We start from the raw sequence: 20161 nt of genomic DNA on the forward strand, positions 1-20161 counted from the left end.
TGCATTCAAGGGCTTCTAGGAACCGGTATACGATTACTCAAATAAGACTCGATTGCACATTATTTTAGCTGAAATACTACCTTCGGCTGTTAATAACTTTATTCTTTAGTACGCCGTACGTGCAATTGTCGTAAGGAAAACTGCTTACTACTTAGAATTCATGTTACTGCTCTGGTTCAAAATGATGTGTTTTGGGTTTAGTTCCATTGGATTTCTACTTTCAAGAAAAATTGACCGAGAAAAGACCATGTTTCAGGTTTGCGCCAGAGTCAGTAGTGTAACGATTGGTTTCGACCAACATCGCTTTGTGTGGACGGAGCAGATTTCGTGTCTGTCGCCCGCGGGATGCATAATTGGACGCTTTCGTCGTGAATCCATACTTGATGGTGCAGTCAGTTGTAAGATTTGTATGGTAGGCTTTTACGGGGATTCCAAGTATTTGCCAGTTTTAATGTCGGATTTGAACGGCGCGGCAGTTTGATAAGACCTGCATGTAGCGGTATTAACGTGTCAGACGTCAGCACCAAACATCAGTGAACAGTAAAGCCGGCAACATATGGAGAGCCAAAATCAGAAATCCAAGATCTAATGCCTCTGTGAAATATTCTTGAGAATTCCTCGTTGTCTTTATTATTGTGAACTTTTCGCTGATTGTGTCGAAAGCGTTTTCAAACTGGCAACAGACGGTATGTACTAGCAGGAAATTGACAAAAATGGAACCTTTTTTGGGACCTTTGGTCTAAATTCCTGTCAGTGTCGCCAATGCAAAACTAGGGAAACGCCAGCAAAATCACACATGCAAACAAACGGGAAAAATCCATTCAGGGAGATAACAACTAACTACCTTCCAATAACAGGTGTTACCGAATGATCGATTTAGAGACTACCTGTTGCTGAACTTTTGATGGTGACGTTTCTCTGGGAATGAGCAATATTTTTATCTTACAGCATACTGTGATAATATAATATCAGCTGAAGGTCAACTTTGACCAGTTTTTTACCAAATAGAACGAATGTAACACAAACCTAGTATGTACTACCTTTTTCGTCCTTTTTGGATAAATACGTGTCAATGCGACCCTAATATTACACAGAAACGCAAACACACACATATGCACACTGAACTTCATGAAGCTATGAAATATATTCTAGTTTATTTCTTGTCACCGGATTCCGTGATCTCGAATAAAGACCTGTTGTCAAGACCACAGACTGTGCATTACGTAATACTGTCACGTACGTGTACATAGCGTTTCAGATCATCCGTACTTTGCAGCAATATCTTCTGGGAATCCGCTAAAGCATTTCTTTTGGCAAACCCTTTCTTTTATTACCTCCGGATGTAGTTGGTTAGGTTTCCACAGTCTTATATGATGTATGCTGTGACAACCGATACAGATCCGCCTGCACAATTCAAGTGTGTCACTGGCTTCCAAATCAGACGTCAAAAACGTGACTTATAACACATCACGACAACGAAAAACACGGTTCTATATTGGTTTGCTTATACATGGAGCTTTGCATACGGCTAGCCGATGAATATACGCATGGTCTAACACAATTAGGAGAACTTTGAGGTAAGTAGTAGCCTTTAACAGAGCCGTGCTACAACAGTCATATCGCTAGAGTATATTTATTCTGAGAGGACAGACGGGTTCTGTCAGACGATAGTTTCTTCTATAGGGAACGCCAACACGCCACCGCCGTTACACGCCGAGTACACGTCGGGAAGTTCATTGGGTTCTTCTTTTTCAGTCCCTTTCAGGCACGTGGGTCCCCTGGCGCACGTCTTTCGGGCCCTGTCCCATCTTTCTCTTACTATCTTTCTTTTTCTTCTCCATTTAGAGCACTTCTTTGTCAGACAGAACGTCACGAAAACTACTACTCCAAGCGACAAGACGGAGGACACTGAAGCTATGATGTACTTTCTGTAAAGGTTGATAATGCTACCACCCCTGCTGCCCGACACTGAGGCGTTTTTGATGTTTATCGTTGTTGGCTCCGTCCTTCTGTTGTCCGCACTGTCCCGTGTAGGAGCCGGAAGCGGGATCGATTTTTGGTCGCTCTGGAGATCCATTTCGTCCTGTGTGTTGAAGATCCTGGAATCGACGGTGCATATCCTCGGGTCAAGGCGATCGTCCAGCGCGTCCTCCTCCACTGGCATTTCCGTGGCAGAAGCGATGGGGAGGATACTTCCCGTGACGTTCAGTATGGTGTCGAGTGTGGTAATACCTGCCTGGTTTTTGGCCACGCAACGGTACATCCCAGCGTCGGCCGTGGACGTGTTGGTAATGTTCAAGGTGTTGTCGTGTGTCAACTTGATCCTGACCCTGAATGAACCCCGTTTGACTTTGGTGCCGTTGGGAGTGATCCAGCCGACGTTCGCCTCACGACTGGCCCTGCACCGCAAGGTGGCGGTCTGACCAGTGCTCACATTCACACTGACTTTTGGTTCCATTATTTTCGGTGGAAGACACTTCAGTTTGTCCAGAGGGGCTTCACATAATAAACTGTTTTGCAAGGACGAGGGATATGTACACATCCCGCACAAATCTCGTTCCTTCTCTCGTATGTTCTCACGTGACCATCGAGCTAGCCACGTGATCTCGCAAGTGCAACGCCATTGGTTGTCTCTCAGGTTGACCTTAGTAATAGAGGTCATTCCAGAAAATAAGCCAAACGGAAGGGTCTTCAGCGAGTTATTAGAAAGATTCAGTTCAGATAAAGCTGTAAGATCGTCGAAAGAATTCTGTTCAATTTGAGTTAGTCTATTTGAAGACAAAACCAGTATCCTAAGATGAGTAAGTCCTTGGAAACTGCTTGCAGCAATGAAGGTCAAATTGTTTTGAGAAAGATCCAGCTTCTCCAGTCCGTACAGATATTGCATGTAAGGCACAGCCATGAGGTTGGAGCCGACCATGTTCAGATTGATCAGTCTGTGTAACCCTGCGAATGTTTTCCTCGAGAGCGCTCTGAGATGCGTCAGTCTTTCCAAATCGAGAGATCTCAGAAATGGAATCGGAGAGAATGCCTCCTTTCCGATGCAGACAATTGGGTTTTTACTCAACAAAAGAGTTCTCAGATTCCTCAAACCCGTGAACAGTGAGGATGACACAGAAGTCAACATATTCACAGATAGATTCAGCGTTTCAAGCCTGAGGAGTCCTACGAACGTATCGTCTGCAATGTTGTTGATTTTGTTCGCGCTCAGATCTAACGTCTTCAAATCGTGCAGGCGGCGGAAGGGTCCCGGATGGAGTCTGGCTAAGAGATTCCCCCGTAAGTTGAGGGTGTTGGCGCCCACAGGAACCCCGTCGGGAATGTACGTCAGACCGTTGTTGTTACAGGAGACGGTGTGGTCGGGGTTGTTATAGGTCCCGCCACAAGAGCACGACTTTGGACACGGCAGCAGTTCCACGGATCTCCACAAGACAGCCAACAACACCACACGGACCGTGCTGTACGACTGGAAGGACAATTTGGACACCATTTTACACGTATTATACTTTTGCAGGTGGCGGTCAGATCACCAAGGTCAGATCCAGGTCATTTATGTGACAAAGGTTATACGTTGCAGTTTGTGTGCATCATCGTCAGTTTGTTTTGTGTTAAACCTTGGGTGTCCCGGCATGCATCACGTGTCTCTCCACCTCCACACGGCATCTAATGGTGTGCTATATCCTCATATGATCCAATTACTATTCTGCTTGATCATTGGGCGTCAAAAGTTTCACCAAAATGTATTAGGTCAGACAAGCAGTCCTGCCTGTCTCTTCAGTATTCAGCGTCGCCCTGCTATGTCCTTGATGACCGGATTATATTTGTCCTTGATGTTGGTGTGGCTGCGTCCACGTTAATATCAGAACATATTGCAAATTACGCACGCAGCATTCCTGCCCGTCCCTCTTGTCCATCCATCTCTGTGCGGGGCTGCACCAAAGGTTGTCTGTCTTCTAATAATGATGGCCTTCACGCCTGGCTGTTTTCTTATCAACGACCAGGAGCATCTATCTCAGTTTCACGTCTGTTCCCCGGAGGTAGCTGCCACCGTGCAGTCCCGTCCGACGCCGTGATGGAGCGAGGAGAAAGCACCAGGCCTCCGGCTGGAACTGTTATTCTGGAACGAGACGATAAAGTATTGTCAGTTTCTCGACGGAGAAATAGCACTTTCCATCTGCCTGGTGAAAGCTGGGTGTCAAAAGGTACATTTCGTATTCCGTAATGGTCTCAAACGTTCGCATGCCATGTCAAAACGATTATATTTCCTTCATTTTTTTTTCAAAAATAAGGGGCACAATTTTTTAATATTATTCAAAAGACAAAGTGACGCTGCCCTCAGATTGACCAATTTATTTTGCCAGCGCCACAAGTGGCTCAATTGTGAACCAGAAATGAAAAGGAACCCGGCTCTCGTTCAAGCCATGGTGTATTTTCCATTAGTAGTGCCTGCAGCATATATTAAACCAACACTTTAAACCCTGTTTACAACCCAACAACGATAACAGAACTGATATCGTTCTGAAACGTAGAGCGAATCTGCACGACTGTCTCCACCCATAAATGGCAAGGCCAAAAGTATTATTTTGCAAGCAAAGAGCCCTGTAACGGAATTAAAAAAAAAACTCAATACAAGAAGGATGGAGTATGCGATCAGTAGTGAATCTATGTAATACCTCACGAGCTATGTAACAATATACGTCACTTCTGGTATCAGGAAGAAAATTGGACCACACTTCATCCAGGGTTATCGGGCTGGAAATAAAACGCTACATTATAGGCGAGGCCCTGCTGTGTGGTCTGAGTAAATTGTGGAGCAAAGCTGAGCTATCACTCAAAACCAGCCGACTTTATACGAGCCTAAGAACCGAGAGACAGACGGTGCGGAGTAAATAGACAGGCAGATTGGCCATGTTTTCTCAGGCTTACTCCGGCCGTGGTGCTGAAATCGCAGTGGTTCTGTGAAGGAAGCACTCCGTCATCATCAGAGGTCGTTTCCACCTGTGGTGTGTTGATATGAACATATCTGACAGTCTGAGGGGGAGTTTCAACTGAAGACTTATCCTACAAGCCAAACTGGTGAACATCATTATCATCTTTACAGCGTGCTGAATAATACACATGCTGTATTCAATGTCAAATGAAAATCATAGTGAAAAGGGCGGTGTATGATGCAGCAGAAGTATACTTACATTCACCTACATAGAACACATCCCTGGTACCCGTTGATGACGTATTATTGTTAAATAGACTAGGGATCTACAGCCAAGCAGAAGTAGTGCACCAAATATTCAACAATTACGACTTTCAGCATTACTGTCCTGCTACCTAAGCACTATGCGTTCCCATTTCCTCAAAATAAGTATGCATGAATGTGGAGCTAACGGTAACATAGTTAACCCAATTCCAAGTCATAAACGCATCGTAAAATAGTTTTCTGTGCCAGATCATCCCATGGTGCCTAATCAGGGAGCAACGTCCACATTCTATACGACCACCCTAGAGTCAGAACTTAACTAGCGCCACGTCTATTTCTGTATGTATTATGTTAATGTTGATTACCTCCAGGTACGGAGGTATTACTTTGGGTTTGTCTGTGGGTCTGCTTTCCCAACAGAGATGGTTGCAAGGAGAGTGGTTGGATATTTGGTTACTTGAATGACAGGGATATTAAGCCCGGATGGGAGTAAGTGGGTGGTATGAGGAGGAATTCAGGAAATAGTTGACTGCGTGTAATACCGTATGAAATCACGTCAAACATCTCCCATCCACATAGTTCTAATGCATTCACCAAAACCCACGACACTTCCCGGACGTCTGAAACCATCTCTTTCTTGTTGTTTTTGATATTCTGTCTTCATATTGATTTTTTAATGTGCACAATGAATGTGCGCAATTGTCTGTAACCAATAATCATAGTCACGTTACTGGCTCATATGCTGCAAGATCAATGCATTATATAGATGAACAAATGCCTGAATGAACAGACAAAAATACATATCATCGAGCTAATTTTCTGATCATGTCCGTGTATTGTATTGGAAGGGTGTGTATCCACAGTAATGAATAAAACAAGAAATTCACAAAAGCTGAAGGAGGTTTGAAAACTCCGATTTCTTGTTCCATATAAAGTTAACTGCACAGATTCTTGAGGCAATGCGCGCTCATGTAGTACAAAACAGGGCTACTGTTTTTTATGACTTAAATATCGGGGAACATCCAGAAACGTATTAGGAAATGCGTATTTTATATGACACCGGGAACGTTATATATTTTATACCAGCAACAGCTCTTTTGCCAAAATGACCTCTGTAACATTGTAAAAGGGAGCAGCGGCAGCTTCCGTTACCTTTTAAACCTCTGGGTGATTTAGGCCTAGGAAAAACGTCGTGTTTCCAGTTTACCGACCGACACTAGCAAAAGCCAACCGACCCTAGCCTTTTGTTGTAGGATGGGTTGACTGCTGGCAAGGCTATAAAGTTTTCGATCTGACATCTGAATTTCAGACCCTATGAAACTTCATTTCACTCACTTTTAGAAGCAAACTTTTGGATGAAATATTAGTTCCTTCCCACAAGCAAACAAAGAAACGGGTCCTTGAAACAGCCCTGGTTCTGATGCATTTCAGTTTTACATCTTAAAACTGCATCTAAACAAACAACAGAGACTCCCTACCGACCCGATTTTTTCCAGGATTGAAATCACAAACACAACACCAATAGTTCAGCGACACGCTAGAAATGGCATAGCTTATGCGACAGACACGAAGTCGTTACCGTAAGACCCACGTCACCGATAAAGCCCACAACATTCATTTTCCGGCGCGAGGAATCAGCCAAGATAACACAGGACCCTCGGGACACCTGTCCATTTGCCGCTCACGTTGATGGATACGCTAACTTTAATCATAACAATTTCCTTTTGTGCGGCGCCATTGATGTTGACAGGAGTTCCCGCAGTACATTCCCGTGCGCCTTTTGTTCTTCAATCCTATGGAAAGTAGTTTTGGTGCTATGTGTCACAGATTAAGTGTTACAAGGCGCATATAGGATCAGTTTTGTGGCTCCGGAAAGCAAAGAAACGGTGAGAATATAACTAGCCAGAAATGCGTCTTCCTGTGAGAGAGCCCGCTTATCATCCAATATTTCAAAGTCTCTTTCCAGTCACTACTGAGATACATGTAGCTATCGACCAATTTTCTTTGCGTCTACCGAAATGTGATACAAATATCAGTTGCTGGTAAGGACTGTTATATTACGTTCCATTAGTATAAGGGCTATATCTTGTGCTAGGAATAGGCTCTCTAAAAGGAGGTTAAATCCAAGTCATGGACCCAACACTAGACTTTACATTTATGGCTGTGTGGCTATGAATGTTACAGTAAGTAGTTTTGCAACAGAGGTATCGGAGTTATGTGCAGTAGTAAAGCCTGGTTTGACGGCGCTAGGGTATATCTAGTGAAGATCTCTGACTAGATGCCGCTGTAGGAGGCAGAATATATGCATGTACAAAAAGTAATAGGCCATAACCTTGTGCATTTCCTTGTTCCCGGGAGGCCCAGTCGTCATATGCAGAAGGCATTATACGGCAGAACTATACATTCCCATTTCCACTTCCATCTGAAATATCATCAGATCTTTTGAGCGAAGGATAAGCGCACGGAACCATGATTTAAAGTGCATAAGCGCCAGGAAGATTGAATGGTTCTATGCAGCGATGTCTTCCCATAATTTACATGTAGTCTGCAAATCTTTGGCTTAGGTTTATTTTTCAATGAGTGCAGGTAAGTTCATACTCTCCAAGCAGAGGTGTGGGTTGTGGGGGTATTTTTAGCATGTTTTTAGGCTTTTTTATCGGGGTTTCTCAAAATACCCCCAAAACCCACACCTCTGCTTGGAGAGTAGTAAGTTCAGGCAACAGAGTGAACCTACATTTTCAATACAGCTGTATACGTAACAGTGGAAGTTTCTTGGAATGTTTGATCAGTTCAACATGAAAAGCGAAGATTTCATACCTCCGTGAGGTATTCAGAGTTGTTTTATTCATTAATGTGAATTTCATACTGATTCTGTCTGTCTGTGCATTTCCCACTCACCGGTAGGAGTCAGTGGGAGAAATTCAGGAAGTGGCATAATACCCGATGAATTACATCATACACTTGCAATATATTCAAGAAAACTCCAAACACTTCAAAACACTTGTGATCTTAAAGGTCATGAAAACGCAAAATACTGCCCGGATGCCTGAAACCTTCGATTTGCTATTGTCTGGTGCAAGCATTAGTCAGGACTATGGAGTGGCTCAACCCAAGTAGCAATGAAGTACCGCATTAACATGGACAGCTATAATACATTGAAAAGATTACACCTTCTCACTCGCTTTGAAATGTCAACGGAAACATTTCACACCGCGTATGTTCAAACTGCGAATGACTCAATCCGTCTTGACCAACGTTTCACTGATGTTTTGCTGGCAGGACGTCAGGAAGGATAGATGAGAAACGTTAGAGGAATACGGGCTTTATTTCCCTGTGAGATTTTAGGTCATCACACGGCTACGGTAATCAGTTGATGGAATCAAGGCGTCGCTTTCGAGCGTTCGGAAACGGTAGGCGTTTCTGGAAGACTCTTGTTGTACCCAGAACTGTACTTTATCCAGAACCATGCTCAGGAACGGTTCTGAACCGTACTTGGAGCAAATGTCAATGGGAAATCCTTTCTGAACGATATTTCTAATTATATCATTGTGTGATTGGTCCCATCCTCACCAAGCTATACCGACCAAACCCCTTTGACAATCAGCCAGGCTCGGTAGAGAATTTCTGGGTCTTCTCACAGTTCCCGTCTCATTTGTAAGGGATTTGACTTTCATTCAACACGGGAGACTATGAAATAGAATTCATGCCACAAAAGCTAAGCCTCTGCTCGTTGACTTTACAGTCGAAGGCTCGAGGGCAATAACAAGAAGGCGAGGGAAGCGTACTCTCACCTTTGTACTGCAAACCTCTATTTGTTACCTCCGGGACGGAAGTATTGTTTCGGGAGGCGCTGGTGTAATACATTGTACCTGAGGTGTAATACCGGGAGTGAGTTACGTCATACAATCGTATGAGTACAAATCCATTCCATGATTTAATTCAATCGGGTATTCCCCTTGACTATACAATGTATTTTCCTATACATTCCCGGATACCCAAAACAGCCACGAGTCCCGGAAACCTGAAGTCTCCGAATTCTTGTTAAATGGGTGGGAGGGAGACCGTGGGTTATGTATGAAGAGCAATCGCACCGAAAGGAATTTGGTAATTACGGAGTATGCAAGTTTTATGGCAGGAATCATTCCCCGTATCGCGGAGCCTAGATTTAGGGTCAAAGAAATCGTTTGTCTATTTTCAGAGCGGCCCGTTGCACTTGAACTACATAGATCTGTATCAGACTGCCGTTAGCGATCCGGTATTCATCCGCACAGTTCAAGACTTAGAGAGGTGTCAGAAGCCTTCACAGAGCTTTGTTTCATAATTACACCGCCTCGCCAGTCTACTCCTTCCAGGACAAAAACAACTCATGGAAAGGGATGAACTTCATCATTCTTGGCGTTTTAATGGCACGGTTACAAACGTCGTCGTACGATTTTGATATCGCAGGGTTAGGATTTTCAAGCAGGCTGACAGAGGCAACTGCCGACAAGGATATAAGACAATCTTTACCGTATATCAAGACAGCAGATTTTTGTACAACACATGCATGGCTGCCAAGAATTTGCGACAATTTGTGACATCGTACGATGTTCGTACGACAAATGTGACGGCCCTTAGACACATTGGTCTGTTTTTATTTCGTGCCTACGTTGCCAAGGTCCATTGATGTTTGAGTTTCAAGTTTACTCATGAATAAAGATATTTGAAATATTACTTTTAATTCGATGCAGTGATTAACTTCTTTTCATTAGGGGCCCGCTAAACCATTCAATCCATCACACATCTGTAGCTCTTATTGCAGTGATATTATGCTGCATGACGTATTTTCAATCGATAATGTTTCCCACCATGCAGGCAGGTACATAAACGGGGATATTCAAAATTGGCGTCGTCTATAATCCTGAAACTTAACAAAAGCAACATTTCCTACGTGGAAAGGGTTTATCTTTATTTTCCAACCAATTATTTATTTTATTCTGTCTTGTCAATTAGTGAGAGAATTAGTCTCCCATAAGCTGATTATGTAGCACTTTAGTGATTAAGAAAAGAGCGTCATGGCGTCTCAGAATAACGCACATGATTTCATGTTTTAGTTATATAATGATCCGTCTGACGTAATCTACTTGATTTGTTTTCCAATATACATTAATGTGTCAGCCAAGGTGAACATTTTCTAAGTAGACGGACTTACTAATTTTAGTAAGACGTTTACTTTCTTTATCTTTTCACCACATCCCATACGGTAAGAAGAAATCGGAGATTTCAGACTTGCTGTAACTGGCGTTTTTGTGACCTTAAATTTTCTGTTTTCTCGCCTTTTAACCTCCTGTACTTCTGCCTGGCAATCTTCCCCACCTACGGTCTGTAAACATACTCTCAATTTGTTAACTCCATTGCTTGTGTCTGACTTTTGAATTCCTGTAATTTTGCATGTCAATCTTTCTTTTTCCCACATGCTGTCGATGTACTCTGTCCGGACAAACAGACACACAAACCCACACCTCAGCCACCAAGAACAATACTTCTGGTCCCGGACGTGACAAACCGTTATTGGGGTACCTTTAAGTGCACAAGTAGCCTGATACAGCAATGTTTCACTGCTGTAAGCCCTAGTTGTCAGGCGACGGTAGATATTTCACCTGTGGTCATGTGGAGAACGTGATAACATATTGCATGTATGTTCCCTGTGAGAACACCTGGGATTATGAGTGTCAATATACAATCCGTTATTTTCTGCACAGTTGGCTCCCTCCGATTACTGTAAATTCATTCGCGGGACTTAATTAATTTCGCGGCAGAAAGAGGAGGGGGGCTAAAACAATTCTGTAGTACAGTATACAGTAGTAGGGATAAACATTTAAACTGTATATTCACGGTCACAGTGAAAGCCACGAAATGAAAACCACCGCGAACATGTTAAGGTTTACCGTACAGTGTAATTGTCTGCGCCACTCCCGCATCGTGATAATCCCCGGTGCAATTACCTTGACACTGAGTTATCTCATCAATTTGCAGCGGCCGGCTGATATCTCTATCTTTAGCCCGGTGAACTGTACGTCCGCTGCCAGTGGCGCAATAGTCCATTGAAAATTGATTCATATGCTTCCGGAAATCGAAGGTAACACGTTGATACTTATCTTTTTTTTCCTAAGGGTCCGGTAACCTTCTTCGTACGATTGCAGTCTGAAGGTATTCTTGGGGGTAGTCGTGCATAAGTCGTACATCAATCTTCAGCTGTCTTGTTACGGAAAAGGCTGCCATAGATCCTTGTCGGTAGTTGGTTTTGTGAAATCCTAGATCCTGCTTGAAAATTCTACATCAAAATCGTACGACGACCTACGATGGATGTGACCGCGCCGTAAACGACTTTTACGACGTTTGTATTTTATGGGCCTCTCCAATAGCCATTATTACAATTCCAGTCAACTTATTGGTTACGGCTTGATTCATGTTAAGATATTAGGCGTACAAAATGTTGAGATTATGAGATGTATATAGCTTGTAACATGAGCATAGAACCGTACCGTAAATAAACAGCGACGTAAAAAGCTGCACTACATCAAGTCCACTTGTGTTAAACGGGAAATAAACCCTGATGTCAGGAACAGTCATTTGTGAACCGACCACTTTGTGGAAAAACCTTATCACCGTGCCGCAGTGGCTGTTAAACTTTTGTGTCAACAAAACCTTCAAAACGGGCCTTCTGTTATAACGTTGCTTGCAAAATTGCAGTTAAGTTTGAATAGCTAAAAAGGTAACGATTTAAATGAGACATTCATCTTCACAGAGACATAGAAGTGATAACAGAGAAAAACCACGTCATGAAAACCGTAAGTTGTCTGCTTGAATTAGCCACAAATATACATAGCTTGTATGTAAAGGTCCGGCCACAGTCGTCGTAGCCGTAGGTCGTCGTACGATTTTGATGCCGTAAAATTTCCAATCATTCTGTGACAGAACCAACTGCCGACGATGATCTAAGACAGCTGAATTTGAAGGACTACGAGTAATCCGAGAAGCCTTCAGTTTCTGCAGGAATCTGAATTAGTCTAGATTGAATTGCAGTAATTGCGAATCTTAGAAATATTATAACAATGACATAACACCAAAATCGTGTGACAAACTTCAACTAATATGACCGCGCCGTAACCTGAAGTAAAGTGGCCGGAAAGTCGACATAGCCTGTCCGGGCTGTCCAGAAAAGTTACGGCAGCGCAACTTGAAGATGAAATGTACTGTAGTCATTTTGCCGCAGGGGGGCGACAGAGGACCTTACTGACGAGCCTATTTAACAGCGGGAGGATGGAATTTCAAACAGTAAACACGGGTAAAATGGCCCACCCCATGCCAAGGTGGGGACCATCAACCGCCGCGCGTTTCTAATCATACACATGAACCCGTGGACAGGTGCAGACCTAATGACATACAAGTGGCATTATGAGAGCTTAAGTGTTCACAAATTCCACAAAATGAGCTTGTTAGGTGCCATAAATAAGACTTTACGGGGCTCAGTTGACGTTTATTGCGTCAAGTGTGTAGCTCTATTGACAAGACCTTTGCTACCTGAATATTAAAGCCATTTCTCAAAAAGAAATTGTTTCCCGGTCAAAGGAAATGAAGAATGGATCATTTAATAATGAAGATAAGATTGTCTTGAAGCATGCGAGAGCTCAATAAAAACAACGGGATATGGATGTCGATAGGATCGATTGGCGAGAAATACTTTCCAACTATACGCAGTAATGCACATGTCAGCTGGGTAGGGTGGTGAAATATGGACCCGCAGTAGGCCGCAGGTACCCCGAGTTATCGGTGATACAGACCACTGATCTAAAATACACACACGTACACTGGATGGATGTCAGCCTCAAAGCACGATCAAGGGGCAATGAAAAAAGGAGGCGATGAACTTCCAGAGATGGGTTCACGTTGAATGAAACAGGTGTCCGCACAATGCACGGACATTTTTGAAATGCAACGGTAGACAAGGTCATGTGGCCTGTGGGGCCGTAGGGGCAGTGAGTCGATCTCTTTTACATCCCTAACCAAAGTCAGGTACCCATTTTACACCTGGGTGGAGTGAGGAAAGTGGTTCAAAGTACCTTTCCCACGGACACAACGTCTAGCCGGAAATTCCAGGATCCTCGTGTCTGCTAGACTCGGTCACTGGGCGCCACAGTCGAAATGCAGCTTACTCCAACTAAACCTTACAGCAATACAATCATGAAAACTACTTACGTGTGTATGCCATTGTTGGAGAACTGTTGAAATGAGCGCCAGGCTTCCCTGTGAGTCGGAGCCATGACGACAGATGGATGTAATAATGAAATCGCTCCCTGACTCAGCCCCAAACCCCACCCCGCGATACGCGGCATCCCTCTGATTAATATTTTCATTCATCAATGTAGTCTTGCACGGGGCCGCCGTGGATCAACAACTGATGAATAGATCCTTTAAATCAATAGCTTCTAAGCAATAAAGCAATGATAATTCCGCACATCCCAGCCTGGGGAACACGCAATAAGGGTCCTAGAATGAACCATCTGCCACCGTGTTCGAAAAACAATGGTTGGAGTTAAAGTCAGACCAAGTTAGAGTGGATACAAAAAGCTTTGCGGTATAACACAGTAGCTGGTCACAGGCAAAAACATTGCCTCTAAGTCTGACATATGGCTGGTGCATTTTCACATATTGCTTCTTTGTTAGAAGAATCGTCATTAATCGTTATGCATTAAATTCTGCCATACCTTATACATACGTGGATATGTACATGTAATAGCACTACGTAATGCAAAAAGAATAAAGCAACTGGCTAATTCCCCGATGAGGCAGACATTTTTCGGATAGTATCCACTATCTTTCATCAGTGACTGAGAATGAATATGTCTAACCTCCATCAATGTAGCATGCATACATTCTTCCAGCTGCTATTCTATGACTACTGCCACATAGTCGCAGCGCCGACCCACCTTGACCACTGTACGCACACTAGTCTTCTCCTATGAGATCGTAGGCCATCGCCGGCTGAACATCACACACCATACACCATACAATTCAAAGTCGCAATGCGGCAGATGATAGCCCAACAAATGTTACTCTTCTCAGAAGGAGAGGCAAGTAGTGTTCTTGGGCTGGAAGGCGCCGTTGACTAGGACTCTCAAGTCTTCCTCAGAAGACTGTTTGGTCCGTGTGCAGTCCGTCTTGTGTTGGGTTGCTCAGAAGCACCGTGTACTAATAGCCTGCACGCAAGGCGAATGCGCAGCTTCAACAAGGGCGCTCTCAATACAAATCGTCCTCATGTGATCTTACACAAAGGCGCGCGCCCAGCTACCAAGAAACTAGCGCCTACATGTAGGTTGCTTCTAAGTGGCGGTTTTCTCACTTTGTTTGAGTGCCACTACCGTAAATAGCATCCGGTTATTTCTATCACGCCAGCTGATTGATCCGGCGCTATCGAAGTCCTGTTGCCGTGACTTGAGTGGCCTATCATTTACTGCGATTCTCCTGGAAGGTTTGGCGTGAATTACAAACGAGTGTGCAGAGTTGAACCGATGCTATCGGTAGAATAATCGTGTAGAGAACCATCCAGGGCGGCGAGATGTGGCCCAACAGCTTCCCGGTAATGTCGCACACGGACAGAACGGCTTTAATGCTTCATCCGTTACAAACAGAACAAAAGAGTGGTCCATTTTCCTCCAAAGGGCCATTGTTAATTACGGACTGTTGGTGGCAAGATGCATGGTGATTTTGAGGTTTTCCCTTTTATGTTACGAAATGCTTTGACAGGAAGAACCAAGGCTGCCAACTTTTTCTAACTATTTCCGACATTTTGGTTTCGTAATATGTCACGTCCGTTAATCTCGAGGCAGATTTTCCCGTGGCAAAATTGTAACTGTCGCGGCCAAGACCTGGCCGCAGAAGTTGATTGGGCCGGCTATCAGGAAATGGTACATATCGCATAGAGGAAGGTCACAATCTTCCCAATCAACCTCTACTTGGAGAGTAACGTCGAGGATATATTAGAATGTCGCGCTACATTCTGTGACTGGAATTTATGAATATATAATAGACCGTCCCATCACACCGGCGCCACGAAACCAGCTCTTTTAGCGCTCTTAAAGCTTGCATAAAGGTTCGTTTTGCCACTTTTACGCAATATCTACGCAGATTCTTTACGCAATATTTACATGTTCTCAAATAGTTACAACAACACCTTACCAACAACACTGCACAGCACCTTACAAATCTTTACGGATACATGCTTAAACATCTAATTTCTTGTGGTGTAACGTTAGTTTGGATGTAATTTCTACTCCGTCAAACGAAGGGCCCACCTCCACCGGCCTTTAATGTTTGTAAATGTGTATCCATCATGTCCTCGCTGAATCAGCTTTAAGTTAGTCGATAGGTAAATGGTGCGATGTCACCTTGGTCAAATTTGTTTCCGTCGTGCAAATGGTTTGATCGTTGGTGCTTCATGTATACGTAACAAGTTCAAGAATTTCTGATTCCCGACGTTCTCCAAGATTGGGTTTCAAATTCCTGCCCCAACGGATTCCGACCTATTTCCCAATCCAGACCGTGGTGACTGACACACATATAAACGTGCATCTCACTGCACGGTCGTCCTACGATTTTGATGTCGTAGAATATTCAAGCAGGCTGTTGCAGAAGCAACCACCGACAAGGATCTTAGACTGTTCTTCCCGTAACAAGGAATCTATGGCACATGCGCATGCACGACTATCCCAAGACTTCCTTCAGTTTGCGATCGCACATACAACAATCGTACAGACGTATGGTACCAGGCCCTAAGGCTGTGTGACGTTAACTGACTAAGTTTGACAGGTATAGAACTTGTATACTCAACAGGAAAACCATTTCCGTGGCTAACTCTGGTCGTGCGTGTATTATTTAGCCGGGTTGCCAACAGTTTTCGCCACTAACTATCCCCCATTGATCTGTAGTGACAGATCGCCCAGAGGTCAGTACCAAAGATTGCTTCAAATAGATTTCACAATTACCTCCGATGCATTAAGCTTCATCCGCCAAGTTCCATGCAAAGGGTAGCCAATTTACGCCTCCTCGGATAAGACCCGTATGATATTGAAAACTGATTAAAACCATGGGAGTGTGTAACGTTGGTAGGATGAACAAAGTAAAGATGAATGAATGAGAAGATGGGTTGTGCGGGGATGTTTTCAATGGAATAAGGGTGATGTGTTTGGCTGACCTAGAAAATCAGTGACTTGAGTAGTATGGTGTGGGGAAGGGCAAACTAACATAACAGTTACCGAATAACAAAAACTAATAGCACTAACCCTTACTTCAGCAATGATCTCTAAGTCATTGCAGGTCTTCAGATTGTCCATGAATAATTGCATGTCTATACAATTGTATGACCCTGTGATTTAATCGGGTATTACGCTTCTTCATGAATCCCTCTAAAACTGACAGACAGATCCACAAACACGTACCCTAGAGTAAAATGGATATTACTTTATTCAAAATATGAAGGTCAGTTACGGCGTCTAACTACCACTTTAAGCTGTCATGACGATAAGGCAATCATCATTTCAATTATCAAGTCTCCTTCTTCCGGCCGAAAATGCCAACAGCCAGACATACCTTGCCAAATCTCCCGGTGACCAAGATCGGTTCTCCTACCATTCCCCGCCCTGTCCTCACTCACAACTCACGTTAACACCCCGCAATCACATTCTCAAATACCAACATCCCGTTTCATCATATTCAGGTTCATGTCCAACCCTGGTGATGTAGATTAGCAGGCAATATTTGTTTTTCCGTAATCCTGTAAGAGGATAGAAAACTGCAGTAGACATAATTGCCCTCTGTCTGAGCCCTAGGCGCCTTCGTTGTACTTTGTATGTCGAGAATCTGGATTACCAAGATATCTGAAAATCAGCTGGCCATGACCAGTTTCGAGAAAGTATCTTTGCTGCATTATCTTCACACACTCTTTCCACTAGCGACTGCGACCACTGAGCAACTAAATATTTGAAAGAATATCATTGACAAAGAACGATTTTTTTTACGTTTTGTGTATTTTGTCTTTTAAAGCACACTTTTGCACCGTACTTCCACTGTATTCCAATTAGAAAATCAAGTCTCACACGTATACAAAATTTAACTTTGTTTGCTCAATGGTCGCTCAGTTATCGCCGTCTAGTGGCTGTACTCTTTACAAAACACAAAACGCGTGACATCGATAGTATCCTGTCCCCGCAAGCCATCAACCGCCACGCCGCAGCGCCCCCCTCCCCCCGCTGTCAGTCAGCGGATACATCACGCCTGATTCCATCGCTTCCAACTGCCGGCCGAGCCCGCTCGTCATCCAGAAAGAAATTGAAATCCCGCACGTTTTGATGTGTTCTTGATTGAACAAAATGGTATCGATCGAACGTGGAAGGATGCATCCATGCCATTTCTAACCTGACAGGCGTGCATGATTTCAGAGATAGATGGCTAGTGTGGGAAGTTCTGATGATGACGTCTATTGCTACAGTCAGACAGGCCATCTTAGGCTGTCATGGTGATTAAATCTCATCAGCCGCGGGCAACAAACAGTCAAGATTCATACATTTCATATCTCTATATCGTTATTATACAATAAATGTGTATGATACCATATGTGACCGGGTCAGCTTATGACCACTGGCGATTGTTTCACTTTATGGTGATGTTGAGGAAAAGTTTGATGTTTTCATTTTGGATTCGGATAGCCATGTATGTTTCCTGCAAACTTCAGCTGTCTTGTTACGGAAATATCTGTCTGATATCCTTGTAGGCGACAGCCTACGACAAATGTGACCGCGCAGTTACTTCGTGTTTAATTGCATTTTGGGATAGTTTAAATCCTACACGTGGATGTGTATACAGTGGTTATGTAACTTCAAACCGTCATACTGGTGATAGCACATAATTTTAACTCTCTACGCATCCAGGTTTTCACGGGAAGTTTGAATCATTAGTAGCAGCCCAGACACGGGAACCGGCGCCGAAATAATTCACAAACACTCCGCACTCCCTCAATAGACCATTAATATGCTGAAGGCGATGTTTATCCGTAGTGCGCTAGCAATGAGAGTTAGGGGTTTAGATACATCTTAGACGAGGATCCTTGTTCATTAAAAACATTTTATCTTACAGCCAGTACCGACGGCTTGGTATTCTTTGTTGTAGTCGACCGCGATCAGAGAGGTCAATTGGAACTTTAGATGCTACAGTTGCTACATCCCTGGATACCAGGACGTTTTGTATAAAATTCAGATGATACACTAAAAATTCATCCACCGGAGTGGCTGAATATGTGATTCAGATACTTAACAATTTACAATGAAGGGTTGCTGTAGACAAGCGTGTTGTATTTCTATTCCATGGGATACGCAGATGTACAAGCAAAGGCTGATTGACCTTTTATCTTGATTGATATGGTAACTGGGATATGTCCTTTCCTTAGTTCATCGCCATTTCAAAGTACAAAGCACTTATTAGTTGTCAAAGTGTACAAGTACTCCAGTTTAGCCTAATGTCAAAATGCAACATGTTATTTCTTAGGCAATTCATACAAAAAATCGGGGATTTCAGATCTCCGGTTAGTGTTTTGCGTTCGTTAGTGTTAACCTATATTATGTACCTGAGGCTGGTGCTGCCGCCCCCTGCTGCTACAGACACCACTAATCAGACATAAATGTCAGCCCAATTTACCCAACTCGGATAAACTAGGAACGACACTATGTGAAACGCTAACTCATTGTGTTCCCCCTATGGCTAATGCCACGTCATGCAATGGTAGAATCAGGTACATAATCCCTTTACAAGAGTCGACCTCAGATGACGTATGGCGCCACCAGACTGGGGACAAAGCATGACGCTTTTCCTTTATCTTGTAGTGCAATGTGGCTTCGCTACGAGTCTTCTCGATAAGTGTGTTGGGTTCTTTTGCGTGCAGAGGTTCGGTGTTAGTAGCTTCCTCGTGCACCGGGCCGCCGGTTTTACGTCCCCATACGAAAGGACGATGCGGCTATTTTCAAGTCGTGTACAGACCCGGCTAGAACCTCGGCCGCTACCTAAAATATGCCTACTTTGACGGCGTTGATTCTAACATAAAATATTTTCATATATCCATTTTAATTCAAAGATGAATGTTGCAGCTATGGGATGCATTGCACACCAGTCAACCCAATTCAAATCGGAACACCAGTCCTTAACATAAGGTCTTACAGAAGTAGGAAAGCAACCAGCCCTTAGAATCCATCAGGAAGTAGGACCACGTTATATACAACCTCAAGATTTCCATAATTCATGGATAGACTTTAGGTCAGCTAAGTCACCTCCAATGGCTAAACCACCCCAAATCCCCCTGCCCGGCGGGCGGCGGAACGGGCTCTCCCGGGCAGGGCTCCTGAACCAGCGCCGGCAGACGAGCTGTGCAGCCCTCACAAAATTGGGTTCATTGCACCGTGTCAACTGGTAAAGTGATTAACATTTATAACAATACCCCGAGACTGAATCATTCAAAGATGCTATCTATATGTGTCTGGATGTTTTCAAGACCTCTCAGAGTCGATGTGGACTGCCAATGACTGGGGTAATCTTTCCCTTGAGGGCGGCTCTTTTCTCTGCTGAGTTTCCTTAAGATATGAACACCAATAGTCCATTACTGCTGTTAACACTGCTAAAGTCGTTAAGTACGTTTGTAACCCACTTTCACTCAAAGTTAAAGCTGTAATATTTAGGTGGCTTGAGGTTAGATACGTGATACTCAATTACCAGCACTGTAAACTCCTGTGAAAAACTCTGTTAAGCTGTCCACTTCATGCATAAAGTCTGCTCTGAGGTAAAGGTACTTACAGTTGTATGAGCCGTTTCCATTTGCAACGTTCGCGAAAACCCCCATCTTGATTTATCACTTATCAATAACATAAAAAACGATATGATTGTATT

The 20161-nt window shown here is 43.6% G+C and overlaps 1 protein-coding gene across 2 annotated transcripts in view; it reads right to left on the reverse strand.

The window, feature by feature from the left end:
• Positions 1 to 1196: 1196 nt before the first annotated feature.
• Positions 1197 to 20161, reverse strand: part of LOC109485871 (leucine-rich repeat-containing protein 4C-like) — a 37231-nt gene continuing 18266 nt past the window's right edge. Inside the window, exons 1-2 of one of the 2 annotated variants that reach the window (XM_019789543.1) lie at positions 14164 to 14239; positions 1197 to 4117 (exon numbers count right to left, since the gene is read on the reverse strand). In XM_019789543.1, the coding sequence (XP_019645102.1) occupies positions 1661 to 3490 (1830 nt within the window). In that variant the 5' untranslated portion in view covers positions 3491 to 4117; positions 14164 to 14239 and the 3' untranslated portion in view covers positions 1197 to 1660. Of the gene's footprint in view, positions 4118 to 14163; positions 14240 to 20161 lie in introns of those variants that run through there. The other variant, XM_019789542.1, reaches the window with a different exon arrangement.

The sequence above is a fragment of the Branchiostoma belcheri genome, unplaced genomic scaffold (assembly GCF_001625305.1).
Source record: "Branchiostoma belcheri isolate BF01 breed outbred unplaced genomic scaffold, Haploidv18h27 scaffold79, whole genome shotgun sequence".
Taxonomy (NCBI): Eukaryota; Metazoa; Chordata; class Leptocardii; order Amphioxiformes; family Branchiostomatidae; genus Branchiostoma; species Branchiostoma belcheri.